The 20,197-nt window shown below is 46.5% G+C and overlaps 1 protein-coding gene across 8 annotated transcripts in view; it reads right to left on the reverse strand.

Moving 5' to 3' along the window:
- The window catches only part of Gab1 (GRB2 associated binding protein 1), a 110,402-nt gene that overhangs the window by 13,257 nt on the left and 76,948 nt on the right, over positions 1-20,197 (reverse strand). For all 8 annotated transcript variants that reach the window (XM_040734787.1, XM_040734791.1, XM_040734790.1 and 5 more), the window contains 4 exon segments: positions 13,020-13,245; positions 7,330-7,931; positions 3,501-3,586; positions 3,037-3,340 (listed from right to left, as the gene is read on the reverse strand). In XM_040734787.1, the coding sequence (XP_040590721.1) occupies positions 3,037-3,340; positions 3,501-3,586; positions 7,330-7,931; positions 13,020-13,245 (1,218 nt within the window).

The following is a 20,197-nucleotide window of genomic DNA, read 5'->3' on the forward strand; positions in this document are numbered from 1 at the left end:
TCATGATTTCAGCTTTTATTTGGTCTTGGCTAGGGTTTTGAGACTGTCTAGCCCTGGCTGGAACTTAGAAAGATCAGTCTGTGTCTGCCTCATGAGCACTGGACCCATCTGGCTGGAATCTGGGTGTTTTGCTGTTGCTGTTTACGAGCCCTGGCTGTCCCGGAACTCGCTCTGTAGACCAGGCTGGCCTCGAACTCACTGAGATCCACCTGCCTCTGCCTCCTGGCTGCTGGGATTAAAGGCGTGCACCACCGAGGCCCAGTAATTTATTTTTTTTAATTACATGCGTGTGTGTGTGTGTGTGTGTGTGTGTGTGTGTGTGTGTGTGTGTATGTTTGAATACAGGTGTGCCTGGAGGTTTGAGGAGGGTTTGGATCCCCTGGAGCTGGAGTTCCAGGTGAGTGACAGCTGCTGGCCATGGGTCCTGGGACCTGAATTCTAGTCCTCTTCAAGAGCCATCTTTCCAATCCTGTCTTTTTAAAGAGGTTTATTATTATTATTATTATTATTATTATTATTAGTTTTTTGAGACAGGGTTTCTCACTGCAGCCCTGGTTGTCCTGGAATTTCATTCTGTAGACCAGGCTGGTCTCCAACTCAGAGACTGACCTGCCTCCTGAGTGCTAAGATTAAATGCATTCAACACCACAGCCAGGCTTGGAATCTGGGTTTTAAACTCTGCTTTTTCTTTTTAAAGATGTATATATTTATGTATGTATGTATTTATTTGTTTATTATGTTCAGTTCTCTGCCTGCATGTATACCTGCAGGCCAGAAGAGGGCACTAGATCTTATTACAGATTGTTGTGAACCTTCTATAATGGGACCTGAACTCAGGACCTCTGGAAGAGCAGCCAGTGCCCTTAACCTCTGAGCCATCTCTCCAGCTCCTAAACTATATTTTTCTTAACAGTTATACCTTCTCAGGGTGAGCTGAAAAAGTATCCCTCATGCAGCAAACACTTTCCGAGGCCTCCTCCTTGACATCCCATTGATTGGAATTAAAGGTACACGTATGTGTGTAATTTATGAAGCAGTATATGTCATAGTATGAAGCAGAACTAAGACACCACATAATAATACAGGACATGCCAGCAATGTCAGACTTAGAGCCTCGGCCCTTACCCACTCCACCCCACCCCTACATTTATATGGAGCCTAAAGTTAGCCCAACTCCTTAGTTAGGGGTTAACAAGCAGAGATTACCGCTAACATGAACTAACCACAGGAAAATAACGTGCTGGTTTAACGTTTTAAAAAGGATCTCAGTACCTGGTGCCTACAATTTGTATACTGATCTTTTAGTGACCTGCGGATAGCACAACTCCTTAGTTAGGGGTTAACAAGCAGAGACTACCGCTAACATGAACTAACCACAGGAAAATAACGTGCTGGTTTAACGTTTTAAAAAGGATCTCAGTACCTAGTGCCTACAATTCATGTACTGATCTTTTAGTGACCTGCGAACCAATTATGGATATCTTCATGCTCATTTACACTTTATGCCAAGAAGAAAACAATTAGTGAGATTTCTAACAGAGTTAAAGACAAAGACAAACAAAGGGACAAAAAGCCTGTGGCACTTGAACCCTCCCTAAAACAACCACAGATCATGGTCAGGGGGAATGGGCAAGAGAGGCTTTGGGTGAGGCCAACAGTGCGCTGGTCTCAGCAGCAGCCAGGCTACCTGGCCAGGATGCAAAGACAACCTGGACTACTTGAGTGGTATCTAACCAGTCTGGAGCCTACAGTGATGGAGGAGGCCATCAGAAGCAGATGTGGACAGGGCGAGGGCACAGACAGGATCCAGGCGTGGAGCTGAGGCCAAGAGAGGTGCTGCAGGCCAAAGCTCGAGGAAGGCAGGACCCAATCAAGGTGGGGAACACGGGGAGGAAGAGAGAAAGGGGAGAGCAGGGTAGACGCCCCGCCCCACAGACAATCGCACAGGGTGAAGATGACGGACTACCGTACAGTGTCAGCAGAACACATCCTTACTGTGTAAGAACAAAACCAAACCCTTTCCTCTGAAGCAGTCTGAGTCTCAGGCCCTGGTCCCCACAACTACATCACGCTAATGATTTAAGCCCAGGTTAATAAGAAGTTTGCATAGACATTACATGTCCTGACAAAGCTACAGATAGCACGTGGCTTTTCAAATGACTTTAACTCCCCCTGCAAAAAGCCAGGATCCTATCACACCGCACAGACTCTAACTTTAGTTGGTTATCAAGACTTATCCAGTCTGGCTGACCTGGATCTATGTAGACCAGGCTGGCTTTGAATCAAAGAATTTAGTCTGCTTCCCATGTACAGGAATGAAAAGCACTGGCCACCATGCTTGGCTTGCACCCAAGGGTTTAAAACTTGAGGAGACATTACCCAAAGGGGCTGAGAAGTTTCCTCCGGAGAAGAGGACCAGGCCTAGTAAACCCTGCTGCTTCAAAACCAACTTGCTTAGGAAGTCCAGAATAAGACATTCTGGAGCTTCTGCATAACTCTTTTTTTTTAAAGTTATGATGTGGGATAAGAGATTGTACAGACACTGTCACTACTGCTACATAGTCAATCAAGTGCATTATAATCTTAGATCTAATTTGATACAACACAAAATAGCAAGGGAAGGCCATATCTAGAGTTAGGTTTGGCTTGCAATTCTTCAAAAAAGCAAAATAACTGGCAGAAATTAACAACAAGGAAAAAAAACAATAAAGAGGATGATATACATAAAACCCTAGATTTCCCATCACTTTTGGCATGTGTGAGAGTGTCACGTCAGCGCAGGGGGACTGCCTGCTGCCCCCCTCACCCTGGATATTCAGTTTGTAACCACTATTCTACACTGGGGAGACTTAGAAATCCCCCCCCCCCGGGCAGCGACATATTCATTCGCAAGCAGCAGGATTTCTGTGCTTACGTTAAGGTCCCCGGGTGTATGAAGTGTTTCAGATCACCGCCAGTCAGTTCCATGATTAGGTATGGCTTCGGGCAGCCCTCACTGCGCCCCTCCCCTACCCTTTTAGTAGTCATTCCCCTTACCTTTTCTGTCTGGCTTGAGGTTCCTATCCACTGGGGGTGGTTCACAGTCAGCAACAGGAACTGGCCTCCTGGGAGGGGTCTTTGGGCTGGACCTGAAGCCCAAATGAGCAGGAGGAGGGACTTGCATCCCAAATGAAGAAAAATCAAATGTCCCAGGGGTCATTGGCACATAGTTTGGTTCCTGAATTGGTTCCGTAAAGCTGCTGGAATGTTGTCGTGGTGGCGAGTTGGGGTTCATGGGGACATAGTTTTCATCCGGTTCTTCACCTGAGACACTTGCCACTGTCAACACATTTTTGATTTTCTAAAACACACATAATAAACAGAGCCACCGTCACACATGAAGACACAGTTATCACATCTGCTCCTAAGGGATCTGTGGTCAGTTTCATTTCATGGTCTCAGAGACCCCCAGGGTACTAAGTTATGAAGATTCAGAAAATGCCACGGTCAGTTATACTTACAGACTGGTTATGGAAGCCTTCCAGGGAACTAGATCTATCGCTCGGGAAGGTCCGTGGAATATCATAGCAGTCCTGAGAACTAGCATCTGGAATTGAGGAAAAGCTGTCAGTTTTTGTTTCCATCTCGCCATCTTAAGGGTGCTCTACTCCACTTCACGCACACACATGCACACATGTGTACACACATGCACGCACACACGCTCACGCATACCACACACACGCACACACACCAGCGTGCACACACACCAGCACGTGCACACATGCACACCCACGCACACATTCCACAACCCTGAAAGGACACTCATCAAACAGGGGCTCAAGCCGGCATAGTAAACACACCCCCACATGTTTACCAACATCATGATCTGACCTTGCCAGCCATCGAAGGCCCAAACCTGGCAACGAGAAGGGTTAATCTGAAGATGGAGAAAAGAAATGGTACCCACCCGAGGCTAGTATTTCCCTGACTTATAACTAGGCTGTACACTGTACAGCCTCTTTGGAAGGAGAGAAGACCGTGTGTGGGTGGGGTCATACCTACGACCCCAGTGAGGAGGCAGAAGCAGGAAATCAAGAGCTCAAGGGCATTCTCAGGGCGACAGGAGATCTTGTTTCAGGAAGGAGGGAGGGAGGGAGGAAAGAGGAGAATGGCAGGGTAGGAAGGAGAGACGGAAGAGGAAGATGACAGGGAAGGAAAGGGCAGAAAATCTGAGCTTGGCACTGGAAGGCTGAACACATACTGATAAAATATTTTTGTTGTATATTAATTCTTTGGGTTTTTTTTTGTAACAACTAGAAAACTCTACCACAAAAATACAGAAATGCAAACACATAGTTTTTAGGGCATACGCACCTAAACCATTTTTTTTTTAATTTTAAGACTTTAAAAATCTTAGAGAAACAATGATTCTAGCACAAAAAACAGACATACAGACCAATGAACTAAGAAAGCCTAGATACAAACCCAAGCAGCTACAGCCTCCTGATGGTTTTCACAACAATGCCAAAAATACACATGAGAAAACATAGCCTCTTCAACAAATAGCACTGGGAAAACCGGCTGTCTACCTGAGAGTAGTAACCCTGGATGCCAGTAGCTTATCCTGCAAAAATCAACTCCTAGTGTATCAAAAACCTTACTGTAAGACACAAAACTCCGAAGTTGCTGGAAGAAAAAGAAGGGGACAACACTGCTGTGTGTGCAGAGGCAAAGGACGTTCTCAGCAGGACATGGGCACCTAGTACACAGAGCCAACACCTGGCACATGGGGCCCCATGAAATTAAAATGTTTCTGTACAGCCACGGGAGCACAGGGAGAAGCTAATCAAGAGACAGCCTACAGAAATGGGGGAAAGTCTTTGCCAGCTAGACACCTGACAAAGGACTGATCCCAAGAATAAACTCAAAAAACAAAAAAAGAAATCACCTAGCTCAGCAGTTCTCAACCTATGGGTCTTGACGCTTTTGGAGTCAAACAACCCTTTCACAGGGGGTTCTGAAGACCATTGGAAAACACAGATATTTATGTTGTGATTCGCAACAACAGCAAAATTACAATTATGAAGTAGCAATGAAAATAATTTTATGGTTGGGGGCGTGTCATGCACCATGAGGAACTGTGTTCAGGGGTTGTAGGTTAGGAAGACTGAGAACCGCTCACCTAGTCAATACATGGGCTAGTTACGGAGTATCCAGTACATAAAGGATGGAATGCAAATGGCCATTAACACACCAAAATCCTGTTGAACCTCACTAGCAGTCAGAGAAATGCAAATTAAAACTGCACTGAGATTCTCCCTTACCCTAGTCAGAATGTTGGTCCTTAAACAAAAACACACAAGCTCACACCCAACTCCAAATCCAAACCAAGACCACAACAAACAAACAAACAAACAAAAAAACAACTAGCAAGGGCTGTCAAGGATGAGGACTCACAAACACGGCTGGGGGGAATACGAAGGAGCAGCCATTGTGGGAGTCCGTATGGAGGCTGCCTAAGAACACTACTACAAGTAAAAACACACGCACCGCATGAAGCAGCTACACCACTCCTGAGTCCTTCCGAGCGGCAGATCAGAGGCGTGCACATCAGGGCTGAGTGCAACACTACTCACAGCAGCTCAGCGAAGCATCCAACAGCGGGTGTGTGTGTGTGCGTGTGTGTGTGTGTGTGTGTGTGTAAGGAAAGTGTGCTGTGTATACACACAGTGCGATTCTTTTCAGCCATAAAGAAGAATGAATTGGGGCTGGCCAGAGGCTCAGCAAATAAAGGCACTTGCTGCCAAGCCTGAGGACCTGAGTTTGTTCTCTGGGACCCACACGGCCGAAGGAGAGAACTGATTCTAGAGTGTTGTCCTCTGCTTTCCTACACATAATAGATGAATAAACAGAGGGAAAAAAAAACCCTGAAGAAAACAAAACAAAGAGAACCATCATGCCATTTGCAAGAAGATGGATGCAACTTGAGATAACCACATTAAGGGAATTAAATCTCATGAAGACAGATGTCATGCTTCATGGTTACTAGATTTTATACTGATAGACAAAATCGTGCGCAACATGAAAGTAGGAACAGAACTCTTAGGAGATCAAAGGAACCAACAAAGATAGGGATGAGGGGAGGAGAGGAAAGGTAGGGGACATGGGGACTGTTGGGGAAGTCCTGTGCATTTGTCAATAAAGCACTGCTGGCCAATAGGGAATCTAGATAGGTGGGACTAGGAGTCTAGGAGGACTCTGGGAAGGAGAAACACAGAGAGTCAAGATGTAACGCCATGGGGTAGGAAGCCTGGAACTATTCTCCGGTAAGAGAAATACTTAGATTAACAATTATGGGGTAATTACTTAAGTCAGAGCTAGCCAGTAAGAAACAAGCAAGGCCAACAGCTTCATAATGAATATAGCCTCCTGTGTGTTTATTTGGGACTGATTCGGCTCTGGAACCAGGCTGGCGGGAAGCCTTCTCTCAAGGAAAAAGCTTCCCTTTACAGGGGACGGTACGCTCAACACATGGTATTCCATACTGTACACGAATTGAAGACTTTAGAGAGTAAGTCAGACCTATTCCCCACCCCCAAGGCTTCCAGCTTGTGTCTGCAGGCTCTACGAGATGGAGTAAGACAAGTGTCAGCTAAGGTGGACAGAGAGGAGACTCGGTGCTCTGAAAAACCAGGAAGAGCAGAATGGTTCGGTTTGAGCATCATCGTTGCCTATTAAGACAAAACCCCAAAAGCTGCTGGCAGAGGAGAGGAGGCAGAAAACCCAAGAGATATGACATAGAGACACGGCTGGACGGATGTATTTCTGTTCAAACTGCCCGCTTCTGTAGAAGGTTCTAGAAGGCGGGAGGGAAACAAGGTGGGAAGCAATGACCGTAGTTTTCCAGGTGTGAGGTAATCTTTTCTAACGGAGCAGGCAGGCAAACAGACAGACAGACAGACCCTTCCGGGATGTACTGACTCTGGTATCATGGCTGTATGTGTGGGAGCTGCAGGGCTATAGAAGAAAAAGGATAAATATCCTTGAACACCATATGATACTGAAAAGAACAATTATGGAGAAAAATGGGTTTTCCTGCATGTGTGTGTGTGTGTGTGTGTCTGCATGAATGTGGTGTATGCGTACATGTGCACGTGGGTTCGTTTGCCTGTGTGCCTTCGTGGTGAGTGGAGACGAGAAGGGATCCTCCTGAACCACTCTCCTGGCAGGGGCCCAAACCTGCGAGGGTGCTGGGACCTGAGCTTAGGTCCTTACGCTTAAGCCGTAAGGGTTCTGACCCACTGAGCCATGCCTCTAGCCCCTCAGAAAAACGGGCTTTCCATCACTGACCCTTCCACAACTTGTTCAAATCCACGGTAGAAATGGTATTACTCCTGGATGGTGGCATGCCAGCCGTAGGGACACAGTAACTGCTGTCAGTGTCTGAGGCCGTGCGTGGGGCGCCACACGTTTCCACAGGAGACCGGTCATGAGTTAGATGTGGCTTTGGTGGCCGAGGTGGGGGGATATCAGGAATGGTGTCCAGCTTGGATGACTGTCCCAGTGTGCCTTCTGGAAATGTCCGTGGAATCTGGTAAGTGTTGCCAGGTGTTGGTGGAATGTCGTAACTGATTGACACATGTCTCATCTGGGCTTCTACACTCGAAGTCCCAGACGGGGTATTAAAGATGTAAAGCTGTCCATCCGCTTCAGTACTTGACGGAGATTCCTTTGGCAACACGTCGTGGGAATAACTCCTGGGCAGGTTATAGAGGCTGGAGTCTACAGAGACGGACGCAGCCCGGGACGGTGGGCAGTCATACAGCATTTGCTGCTGAAAAAAGCCATTCACCCCATGCTTGCTCTGGGAGGAAGCGGGAGTCTTATGGGAAGGGACGTTGTCATTGCAGTCTGTCTCGGAAGAGGTGGGCTTTGCAGAGTCAGCGTGGGTTCTGAATAAAATTGTGAATGTCAGAAATAAAACACGATCAGGACAGACAGATACAGTTTTGACACACCTCCTACAGTTCAGCAATCAAAACATATTTTTCTGTTAGATTGTTGTTTTGTGATCCGTAAATTCAAGAAGCATAAATGTTCTTTAGTTGCTTATAATTATAAACCAACAAAACGCTGCCACCAAACTGCCTGACGTGTTCTCGGTAATTCTTGTACTTGCCCACGCCTAGTTGTACCAAGGAAACACACACACACACACACACACACACACACACACACACACACACGCACACGCACACACGCACACACGCACACACGCACACACACACACACAATCTTCAGCACTGATCAGACACCACAGAACTTCAGACACAAGGAAAGCATCTTCCACTAAGAGCATGAAAAACAAAAACAAAAAACCTGCCAGTGTCCAGTTTACAAAGTTCATTTATTGCTCTTTAACCAGCCTTGACAAACTGTTCTGCAAAACCTAAAACCAAGTGGGAACTGCAGAGGACATCCAAGAGGACAACAGTCTCCTTGCTATCTTCCCTTCTGTCTATTAAGAGGAACAAAATCCATGACACAGGGTTAACTAAGTCCTAACAACCATGGGGAAATCTCACTTGAGAGTAAACCTGCTTTGGATATATTGTTAATATCTGCAAAAGATTTACTTTTATTGTTTTTAAAATTATGGGTACGTGTATGCTTATGTGTTTGGGTATGTGCACAGAGGCAGGTGCCCACACGGCCCACAGAGGTCCCAGAACCCCTGCACTGGAGTCCCAGGCACCTGTGAGCTGCCTGAGTGGGTGCTGGGAACAGAACCTGGGTCTTCTTGCAGAGTGCGACATGAGCTTAACGGCTGAGCCATCTCTCCAGCCCTGTATATTTCTCAGTAATGGCTGGGTCTGTGTTACATTTGTCGCGGGACCCCTCCCACTCTGGGGCAGAGGAGCTCACTATACTGCGTTACTTACCTCCTCCCTGGCTTTGGTACCCACTGCAAAGTTCTGTTCAGGGACTGAGGGCCCTCCTCAGTCTTTCTCACACCTTCACCTTCTCCAGGGAATGCTGACAGCTCAGTTCTCATCAAGCTCTGAGTCAATGATGTGCCACCCTTTATCTGCGCACCTGCCCCAGGGAAAATTCCATCTCCCTGACAAGCTAGCTGCCCTCCCTGACTGGGAGGACAGAAGCGACTCCTTGGACTCCAGCCTCAGTACCCTCAAAGCTTGACTCCCTGCGACCCCTTATCACCGGTCAAGCACTGAGTCCAAGACCCCCCCCCCATTACCTGTTCCCTGCTCCGTTCCCACTCTACTCCAAGTTCAGACAGATCTCTGTGACGTCTGCGGTTGAAGATTACTTTAAGGTGTATAGCTTTTGCTTATGACGCATTTTGCTTAACTCTGTGAAGCTGTGGTTCTTTTCCCGTCTATAGCATCTATCTGGTGGTCTAATACAGGGTTGAACGGCCAATAGTGAGACAGGATCAAGGACAGGCAGGGCTGGCAGGCAGAGGGAATAAATAGAAGGAGAAGCGAAAGGGAGGGCAAGAGAACGAGGAGAGGAAGACGTCAGAGTCGGTCACCTAACCACCCAGCCAGGCACAGAGTAAGGGTGAGAGTAAGACACACAGAAGGGGGCTGGAGAGACGGCTCAGAGGCTAAGAGCACTGAATGCTCTTCCAGAGGCCCTGAGTTCAATTCCCAGCAACCACATGGTGGCCCACAACCATCCGTAATGAGATCTGGTGCCCTTTGCTGGCCTGCAGGTGTACATGCAGACAGAATACTGTATACACAATAAATAAATTATTAAAAAAAAAAAGACACACAGAAGGAAGAGAAGGGGAAGGCCAGAGGCGAAAGACAGATGGGACAATTCAGACTAAGAAAAGCTGGCAAGAGACAAGCCAAGCCAGCGCCGGGCATTCATAACTAAGAATAAGCCTCCGTGTGTGGTGTATTTGCGAGCTGGGTGGCGGGCCCTCTAGAGGCCGAAAGTCAAAAGACCAAGAACAACAGCAGACTTCCTCAGCACAGGCCTTCCCCTTCCAATCTGCCCACTGGAGCTAACGCCCATATTTTCAAAACATGGTTTCTATAGTATTCACTTAGAGAAAAACCTACAGATTCCTAGAGGTTGTGGGGCTATAAGGCCAAAGACTAGCTCAGAGCATCAAGGCTCCCAGTAATACTTAATATTATTTATTATGTGGAGGGAGGGGGGAAGAGAGAGAGAGAGAGAGAAGAGAGAGATAGAGAAGAGAGAGAGAGAGAGAGAGAGAGAGAGAGAGAGAGAGAGAGAGAGAGAGAGAGAGAGAGAGAGAGAGAGAGCGCGTGTGGTAGGGCCCTGGACTACTTTGTAGAATCCCGTCTCTCTTTCTACCTTCACGTGGGTTCTGAGAATTGAACTTGCGGCTGTCCAGCTTGTGTGGTAATTGAGCTATCTTACTGACCCTGGTTTTCTTGTCTTAAAAGCAATACTCAAACTATCCTTGTAGGATTTCAAAAGTAACCATGCATGCTCTACAATATGCATTTCATTTAGTTTACATGTAGGAGCCCACAGCAGTTGGAAGGCTTCTGACTCCTGCCGGATTACACTCTCGTGGTGGGGAAGGAAAATTACTGAGTGACTTCCCGCACCACAGGGAGATAGAGGTGTAGGCACTGCACAGCTAGCATGCCACAGAAACCCAGGGAAGGCTGGCAGGATGGCTCAGTGGGTAAGAGCCTTTACCACCAAGCCTGAGGATGGTTCCTGGAACCTACAGAAGGAGAAAACCACCTCCTTTACAAATTGTCTCCTGGTGTGGGCGACTCCCCTCCCCCACATACATACAACTATAATTGAACACAGGTTAAAAGACAACAATCCAACCCCACCAACCCACAGGGGCATTTCGATCCCAGAGCCTGGAGACAGGCTTCCTGGAGGAGAGTGCGTATGTGCTGAATCCTAGCAGATAAAAAGAGTGTGTGAGTCAATTGCCACCTATGTCTGACTGTGTAAGTACTTCATGCTCATAGACTCTGGCTTCTTCAGAGGGTTACTTAAGAGTTCCCAGGGTGACTGCATCTCAGGGGAATGTGTCCCATGGAATCAGTTTGTATCTTCACAGCACCTAGTGTAATAGTGGGCATGGGGTGGCTACTTCACAAAAATTGTTATTCAACTGCCACGTCAGCGAAGTATCTGACACAGTAACTTCTAGGACAATTTCTCCTGCAGCAGCAATGATGTATCAGTGGAATTAATGAAAGGCACTGTCATAAAAAGAAAAAAATACTCAACACTGGCACTGATCAGTTGGTTTCTCAAAAGCAACACGCCACCAGAAAGTTACGGTGAGTCTCCGGCAAGTAAAGTCTCAGTTAGTTGCACAGGGCCAAGTTCACAAGTGTACAATCTTCTAGATTCACAGCAAACAAGCACAGTCGAGTTAGAATTTGACGGTATTAACTAGTGTGGACTTACACAATTTTCTTGCTCTTACAGGTAAAATTCCATTATAACAGGCAAAACCATCTGTGGAATGTTCCCAGCTCCTTCTACTATTCCCAGGGAATGGATCACAGAAACCATTTCTGGGGGTTTTAAGTTCTACATTTTTGTTTTGTTTTGTTTTTTTCAAGACAGTGTTTCTCTGTGTAGCTCTGGCTATCCTGGAACTCACACTGTAGACCAGGCTGGCCTTGAACTCAGAGATCCGCCTGCCTCTGCCTCCCGAGTGCTGGGATTAAAGGCGTGCACCACTAAGCCCAGCAAGTTCTACATATTTTTTTTTGAGCGAACATTCTCTGTAATCGTATTCTAACCGACAGTCACCTTTTCAACACTGGGAAGCTTTATTTTTAATTAAAAACAGTAAAGCTTAAATTCCTCAACACCTTGCTTTATAAACATCCTGTGTAGGATGCAGGTCACTGCCACTTTTGTAGTGTGAGCAAATACACTGGCCAGCAGAGCTGTCCCCGATGGTCATGGGCTGTCAGTGGCAGACACTGGCCTGTTTACCAATCTGCATTTTCCTGTTGCTTCTTCAAATACTAAAATTCTCCCATCTCCTTTGCCACTTTGTGCCTTCCAACTTCTCAATACCAAAAGCCAAGGATGATCGATTTAAAATAGCTTTGGGCTTAGTACAGGACAGGTGTGTGTGTGTGTGTGTGTGTGTGTGTGTGTGTGTGTGTGTGTGTGTGTGTGTGTGTGTGTGACTTAAAATATCTTTGGGCTTAGTACAGGACAGAGTGTGTGTGTGTGTGTGTGTGTGTGTGTGTGTGTGTGTGTGTGTGTGTGTTGGGCTTAGTACAGGACAGGTAGGGGTGTGTGTGTGTGTGTAGGGGGTGATGGCCCTGTACCAAGCAATGGCAAAAGGCCTTTTGGATCCTCATAGATTTCTATTTAAAAACCTGTAAAGTCATAACTTGGAGGCCAGCACTGCTTCATGGCTGAGGAGGTCTGAAAGGGTCACAGAGTGTCATGAAATGTCACTGCTCCCCCAAGTCTGCCTAGCCTCTAGGATTTGCCATACTGGGATTTTACCTGTGTTATTAGTTTCTCACACAGATCCAAAACTACAGCACACTCACTGCAATGGGATCGTTTTGCTTTCAAAATCTTCTAGTAGTAGGTACTCCTCGCCTTCTTCAGAAACAAAAGATGACCCTTGGCTGGTTTATAATCACATAAGAAATGGAGCAAGGTCACCATTTATAGGACAGTGACATCTGTTAAGCAAGTAACACCCGTGAGTCTGTAACAGAGACTGCGACTCTTTCCAAAGAGTCTTGTAGGTTCAGCCATGATGGCCACGATGGCACAAACTGTGCTTCATCAACAAAAGACCTCCCAGATAACAGAAATCACTGACAAAGGATTGTTATAAGCCTGTAATACAAACCTGCAGTGTTTGTATTGAGATGGTGCCACGTAAGTTTCAATGTTTAAAAAAGCCTAAAGACTTTCCAATGCACACACACACACATACATGTGCACATATGCGCACGTGCACGCACCCACTCACACGCATTCGCAACCACACATATGTGATGGCATGTATCACGTACCTGGTGGGTTCTGGCTTCTTGCTTTGACAGTTGATCAGCAAGAGATAGTCTTGTGGGTCATCCTGGAGGCCTAGAGTGTCTGGGTGTGGCGGGAGGCTGATGAGCTGGTAAGAGGGAGGTAGTGTGACTGGAGAGGCTTCCAGCTGGGTGGAGGCTGGCGCTGTGTTCCCAGCGAAAGGCGAATCAACGGGCGCCTGTGAGGAGTTGCCGAGGGGCTTCACAGGATCTGCAATGAAGTTTAATTTTCAGTCCAGCACAGTTTAAGAGTCGATTGTTGTTATTGGACTAAGTTAGTTGGAAAGTTAGGGGACAGAATAAACGAAGACAGTGGCAGTTAAAACAAGTGCTACCCGAGGCCACAGGCGGTGGTCCACCTGTGCAATGCCAGCTGTTCTGAGGGGGAATACCGCTCACACTCAGGAGTTCAAGGCCAGTCTGGGCAAAAGAACAGGATGGGACCTCAGAACAAAGCAACACACACTGTCCAAATAGCAACATTTATACGCCAGTTGATTCTTGTCAAAGACGTCTGAAGGAGACCCTTTCTTTCCTTTAGTCCAGAACGCTGAGGAAGAAACGGTTGGGGCTGAGGAGATGCTCAGTTGGTAAGTACCTGCCATGCAAGCAGGAGGGCCCGCGCCGAGACCCCCAAACCACAGGTGTGGAAGCCAAGCAGATCCCAAGAGCTCACTGGCCACCTAGTCTAACCCTCCAGACACGGCGAGAGACTCAAAACGGACAGAGGCATGCGTGCACACACGAATACACATATGCCCACATCCACTCCCCGTGAGGCCACAATAATGTAACCCCGAAACATATGTAGTCTTGAAACCATTTACATTAAATAAAGTGTTCTAAGACCCCAGCAGGACACATTTCTTAAAGTTAATTTCATTTAGTGTGCATAGGTCTCCTGCCTGTGCGCATGTCTGTGCACTGTGCATGCTTGGTGCCCTGGGAGGTCGGAAGAGGGCACTGGATGCCCTGGAACTGCAGTTACAGGTGGCCGTGGGCTACCACGTAGGAGCTGGGAATGGAACTTGGGTCTTCTGCAACAACAGTCAATACTCTTAACCACTGAGCCATCTCTGCAGCCCCAGGGACAGGTTTGTTGCTGTTTTCTGTTGTTTTTGATCCCCCTGGCCTCCACGCTGAGGAAGCGTTTCTTAGGGCAAGCCAACCTTGCAAGGAGACTCACCGATGGCCTTGCAGACTGAAATGCCGCTGCGTGTTCCTGGGTCTGCTCTCCAGGCTATTGCCCATTCTTTCCTTTCTACGTCTCACTAGGCTTGGGGACCACCTGTCCAATTCAGGGGCTAGCATCAGAACCCCTGCCCGCACCCACACCAGTCAGTCTGCAGAGTTCTCAGAAAAAGACACCAAGTAAAGAAGCAATCCCCAAATCCCTTAGCCATGTTCCAAAATGATAAACGAAAGTTGCGCAGAAGGGTATAACTGGAAAATAAGTTGTACATCGAGCTGGGCTTGGTGGCGCACGCCTTTAATCCCAGCACTGGGGGGGGGGGGGCACAGACAGGCAGAGCTCTGTGAGTCTGAGGACAGCCCGGCCTACAGAGTGAGTTCCAGGACATCCAGGGCTACACATAGAAACCCTGTCTCGAAAAACCAACAAAACAAAACAAAGTAAGAAGCTCTCTGTAGTTTCTGATATGACAAAGCATAATTTTAAGGGGCCTGACAGACTATGATCAGTTACTCTGGTTAGAAACACAAGGCCATCTACAGTCAAGGAAAAGTCAAATACCCAGATGCAAATAAACAGAGAGGGGAAAGCTGAGGGAGAGTCAGGTGTTAAAAGATAAAATACGCAAAACACGTTAAAAAGTGTTAAAGGGGCGAATGTTCCATCAACTCTGATTGAATGTAACCTGATGATCTGACTTCAGTCTCCAGAACTACATGGTAGAGAGAAGTGCATATTGTTCTCTGACCTTCTGTTCTGTGGCAACACACACACACACACACACACACACACACACACACACACACACACACACACACACACACACACGGGCACGGGCACGGGCACACAGACACACAGGCACAAACATACAAATAAACACCCTCACACAAATAAATGATGCCAATTTAAACATTCTGAGCTGTGCCTAAATAGCATTTAAGATTTCTGCTAGAGTTAACAACTGGTCCTCAGAAGACTCCTGTTTGACCCTACAGGCCTGTGTGAACTCAGCCTCTGCTGGGTTACAAGCCCCATGCTTTAGCCCACTCTGCTCTCTGCCTTGTTTGAATTTCTGACTATTTACTCTCTCTGAGTATCTCCTAAAATACAAACACTGGTTCAAAGTTTGCATGCACATGTAAAATCACTTCCCATTTCTTAACTCAGAATGCACCAAGAGTATAATTAGCATCCATTAAAGGCCTGATAAATGACTGGAACAAACTCCTAATTGAAATTTACTAAGAAAGTTAATAGGGACTGCTCAGGCGAGGCCTTCCAGCAAGCAGGTCTTCAGTGCAGCGGGGAAGTTATGATTTGATTAGACCCACAAAGCAGAAACTGGCTCATATGACCCCCTCACCCTATGTATTGGTCTATACTATTTAGGACCATCATGCTTTGTGTCAAAAGATAAATATAGGGGATTGACAGGAATGGAGGGGGGGACAAGAGAGAAAAGATGTCTTATATGGTAGTGAATATGACCAAAATACACTATGCACATGAATGAAAATATCATATCAAACCTATTATTATATATAATATATGATAATAAAATTTTACTGTCCCCGGGAGACGGCTCAACAGGTAGAGGCACTTGCTGCCAATCTGGATGACCTTAGGTCTGTCCCTAGGATCCACATAGCAGAAGGGCATGACTCCTACAGGTTATCCTACGATCTCCATGCAAACAGTGACTGTGTTTCAATTTAAAAAGGTCGACCTGATAAATTGATGCGAGAGATTCTGCGGTAGCAGCCGCTGTCAGGGGAGCCAACTGCAGCCTCCACAGCTTAACCAGCCAAGTGGGACCCTGAGCGTCTTCACGTCACAACTTGTGTAGCATGTAACTTGTGTTTCATGTACAAAGTGCCTCTTAACTTTCCAAGCCTCTATCCCTCACACGTTTCAAATTCCTTCCTGGAGCCTTTTAATCCTTAGGGGGTGCTGACAAATGCCATCATGCTTACCTGAGGGCTGATGTCATGGAAATAAACTGTGGGGTGGTCCAGAAATCCACACGCCTGGGCCCTGCCACAGGGTGCCCACTGAACCACAACTGAAACTGTGCAGGAGTTTCAAAGAGAAGAAATACACTTTCTGGTTTAACTGCTTCTCCAGGAAATGCAAACTAAATCATGAAGGTACCACTGCACAGTCACTGGGAAGGCCAAGACCAGCCACTGACTATTATCAAATGTTGCTAACAATATGAGCTAACAATGTGTCACACACTTCTGGTAGGAAAGCAGTTAGTACAATGACTTTGAAGACAGAGCTACGAACTCTACAAATGCTAAATTGCAAATGTCCTATGATGTGGCATGGGCCCAAAAGAACTAAGAGCTAATGTCTAGCAATAGACACGCACCACATAACTGTCTTACAGAGGAGCTGGGTTTGTTTGTTTGCTTTTTCTTCTTTTTATTTTATGTGCACATTTGTCTGCGTGAGGGTGTCAGATCGCCTGGAACTGGAGAGCTGCCATATGGGTGCTGGGAATTGAACCTGGGTCCTTCGGAAGAGCAGCCAGTGCTCCTAACCACTGAGCCATCTCTCCAGCCCTAGGTTTGGTTTTTTACATACACGCTAGGCAGTTCCCAACTATCTGGCAGGAACCCTAGCTTCAAGATGCTCTTCTGGCCTCCCTGGGCACCTGTACACACACACACACACACACACACACACTTAAAAATAATAAAAAAGGATCTTTTTGTTTTAAAAAGACACATAAGAATGTTCACACCTTTTGTTTGTAGAACAATCAAGATGCCCACCTACCAACATCCAGACAGATCCATGCTGTCTGGAAAGATAGAAGCCTGCATGGGAAAAACCGCCACACATTCAACATGGTGACTCCTAGGGACTTAAGGTTGGAGGAGAGAAGCCAGACTGAAGGACTCTGCTTATACGGCATTCAAAACATACAAAACGAATGAATTAACATAAGTTAAAAGTATCCCAAATTTACTTCAGGTGGGGATATCTCCAGGAAAAAGGATTCTCTGGATGGAGTGTGAATGCTGAAATTCTTAATCTGATCTAGAACTTTATAGAACACTTACGTTTAAAAGGTGTGCAGATGAGCACATACAAAGGCTTGAAGCAATGCATTGATGATTTATTTATGCCTACACAGTAGTAATAATAGATAATGCTTTCATACAAACGGTTAAAAAAAAAAAAGAGCTGGGTGTGGGGGTACACACCTTAAGTTCCAGTAACCAGGAGGCAGAGGCAGGAGAATCTGAGTTTCAGGCCTGTCTCAAAAAAAAAAAAAAAATTGAAGAATGTTTACTGATTACTTTATGTTGTAAGGGTGTTTGCTTATATTATGTCTGTGCACCACTCGCCTGCCTGGTGCCTGCAGAAGTCAGAAGAGGGTGTCAGATCCCCAGAACTGGAGTGACAGTTGTGGGCCACCATGTGGGTGCTGGGGATTGAACCTGGGTCCTCTGAAGAGCCACCAGTGCTCTTAAACACTGAGCCATCTCTCCAGACAGTAAAAAGAAACTCAGAAGCTCTTTTTTCTTTTTGGTTTTTCGAGACGGTTTCTCTGTGAAACTGTACTGGCTGTCCTGGAACTCACAGAGATCCACCTGCCACTGCCTCCCGAGTGCTGGGGCTAAAGGCATGTGCCACCAAAGCCTGGCTGGAAGTTCTTGATTAATACTGCTTTATGGAAAAGGAAGTACTCCACACACACACACACACACACACACACACACACGCACGCACGCACGCACGCACGCACGCACGCGCACACACACTCCGTCCTTTCCATCTGAGAAATGGTCTTCTATGTCTGTGTAGCCAAGAATGACCGTGGACTCCTGATCTTCCTGCTCCACCTCTCAGAAGCTGGCGTGTACAGGCATGTGCCATCATGCCGGGTTTATGTTGTGTGGAGGGCCAAACGCAGAGCTTTGTACATGCTAAGCAAACAGTATACTAACTGAGCTACATCCTTGGTCCGTGTACATTTTTTGTTGTTGTTGTTAAATGTCAGTGTGTCTATCTTATTAAAGGGAAGAATATCAAACTGACAATTGCATTTTTAAAACTCAACTACTATGATCTGGATGCTTTGAGAAAAGCAATTCGGGCAGCTTTCTAAGCTCACGCCCTAAAATTAGCCCAGAGGTTTTGCTAGATGTCAGTGAGCTTCCTGCAGCAGCCCTGGCTGGACTTCCCAGTGCTTGTTTAGCAAATTTAACAGCTTCCACCTTGGTGCGCCCAAACAAAAAAAGTCAGTCTGCACATTTCCAAGAAAAACAAAAGAAACCAGTTTCTATCCTCAAATCCACTAAAGAAAAGCCTCCATGGGAGCCACACACAGTTTAGTGCGCTAGAATTTAAAAACAGGACAGGCTGCCAGCATTCTGAGTGTTCAATAATAGCAGTGGTCACCTGGGGCAGCGGAAATAACACAGTAATGATATTTTGAGAGGTTCCTGGAACCAGAACATAGGTCAGATTTTTCCCCCTTCCTTTTGTTTTCAGGGGAAAATGAGTTATTTTCACAGGGACCAGGAGACTTTGCTGTCTGGACACAGTCTATTTCTTCCCACATCTGGCTTGAAACTCAAAACAGCAGAAAAGCATCCCAAGGTATGAGCCAGTGTTTGAGCAAAGAACAGTGCATATTCAGCCTTTGAAACTGAAGCACAGGGCCTAGGGACAGGCCCAAGCAAGGGATCTGTTAGGAGGTATGATTGTAAACAACAGGATACAGAATTGGTGGCAGAGAGGCTGGAGAGATGACCCCCCTGGTTAAGACCACTGGCTGCTCTTCTACAGGACTCTGGTTTGATACACAGCACCCATATGGCAGCTCACAACTGTCTGTAACTCTACTCCTGGGGGACCCAACGACACCTTCTTCTGGCCTCCTCAGGCACCAGGCACTCACGCGGTGCACAGTCATACACACACACATTAAAAAATACCACCCCCCCTATAAAAAAAAACCTGTCTGCAATTCCAGTTCCGTGGCATCCGATACCCTCTCCTGACCTCTGCCGGTACCGCACACACATGATGCACATATGTACATGCTGGCAGGCAGAACATCCAAATACATACAATAAAAAATAAAACTGAAACCGGGTGTTGGTGGTGCACACCTTTAATCCCAGCACTTGGGAGGCAGAGGGAGGTGGAGCTCTGAGTTCGAGGCCAGCCTGGTCGACAGAGTGAGTTCCAGGACAGCCAGGGGGTACACAGAGAAACCCTGTCTTGAAAAAGATCAATGAATAAACAAACAAAAATAAAATTTAGCCACACACACACACACACCCCACACTTACTTTTTAAACATGGCGGTGAAGGTAACGGGGAACAAGACAGCCCAGTTCTTACCACAAGAAGCTAAATACGACCAGGAAGTGCTACTCCACTGTTAGAATCAACACAGATCTTCAGAAAAGCAGCACGACGGAGTGCATTGATCTTTCTGGCTCTCTAACTAATATGGCATAATAACCAGTCATCTTCTATAGATTTACTGAAGAAAATCAGTTTATATGTCAATACAGTATGCCAATATATCCCTAACAGTGGCTATTTGGGGGAGACAGCCAGAAGAAGGAAGCTGTGAAAAAATAAGAAATAACATCTGAAATATAATTCCCACTCTACTTAGATATAGTTCATGAGCTACAGATAGAACCAGGGAAACTGAAGCCACAGGGGTAGATGGACTCAACAATAAGAAGGACTCGGGACTAGCAACGCTGCTCTGGTGACAGCTCACAGATCACACGCTCCGCATCTCAATCACGGTTTTACCCATCAGTCCGCAATCTTCTACCCTTCGCACACCATCACAAAGAGCATAACTTCAACGCCTTACAGAGCGTAACTTCCAAGTCTCACTCAGCCCCAGTATACTGCTAAGGAATTCAGAGCTCCGCCACTAAAAAGGTCACTGGAGCTTCGGGTTTTTATCTCTAAATGCCCGCAT

Source organism: Mesocricetus auratus, unplaced genomic scaffold, assembly GCF_017639785.1.
Source record: "Mesocricetus auratus isolate SY011 unplaced genomic scaffold, BCM_Maur_2.0 Super-Scaffold_100041, whole genome shotgun sequence".
In the NCBI taxonomy this organism is placed as follows: Eukaryota; Metazoa; Chordata; class Mammalia; order Rodentia; family Cricetidae; genus Mesocricetus; species Mesocricetus auratus.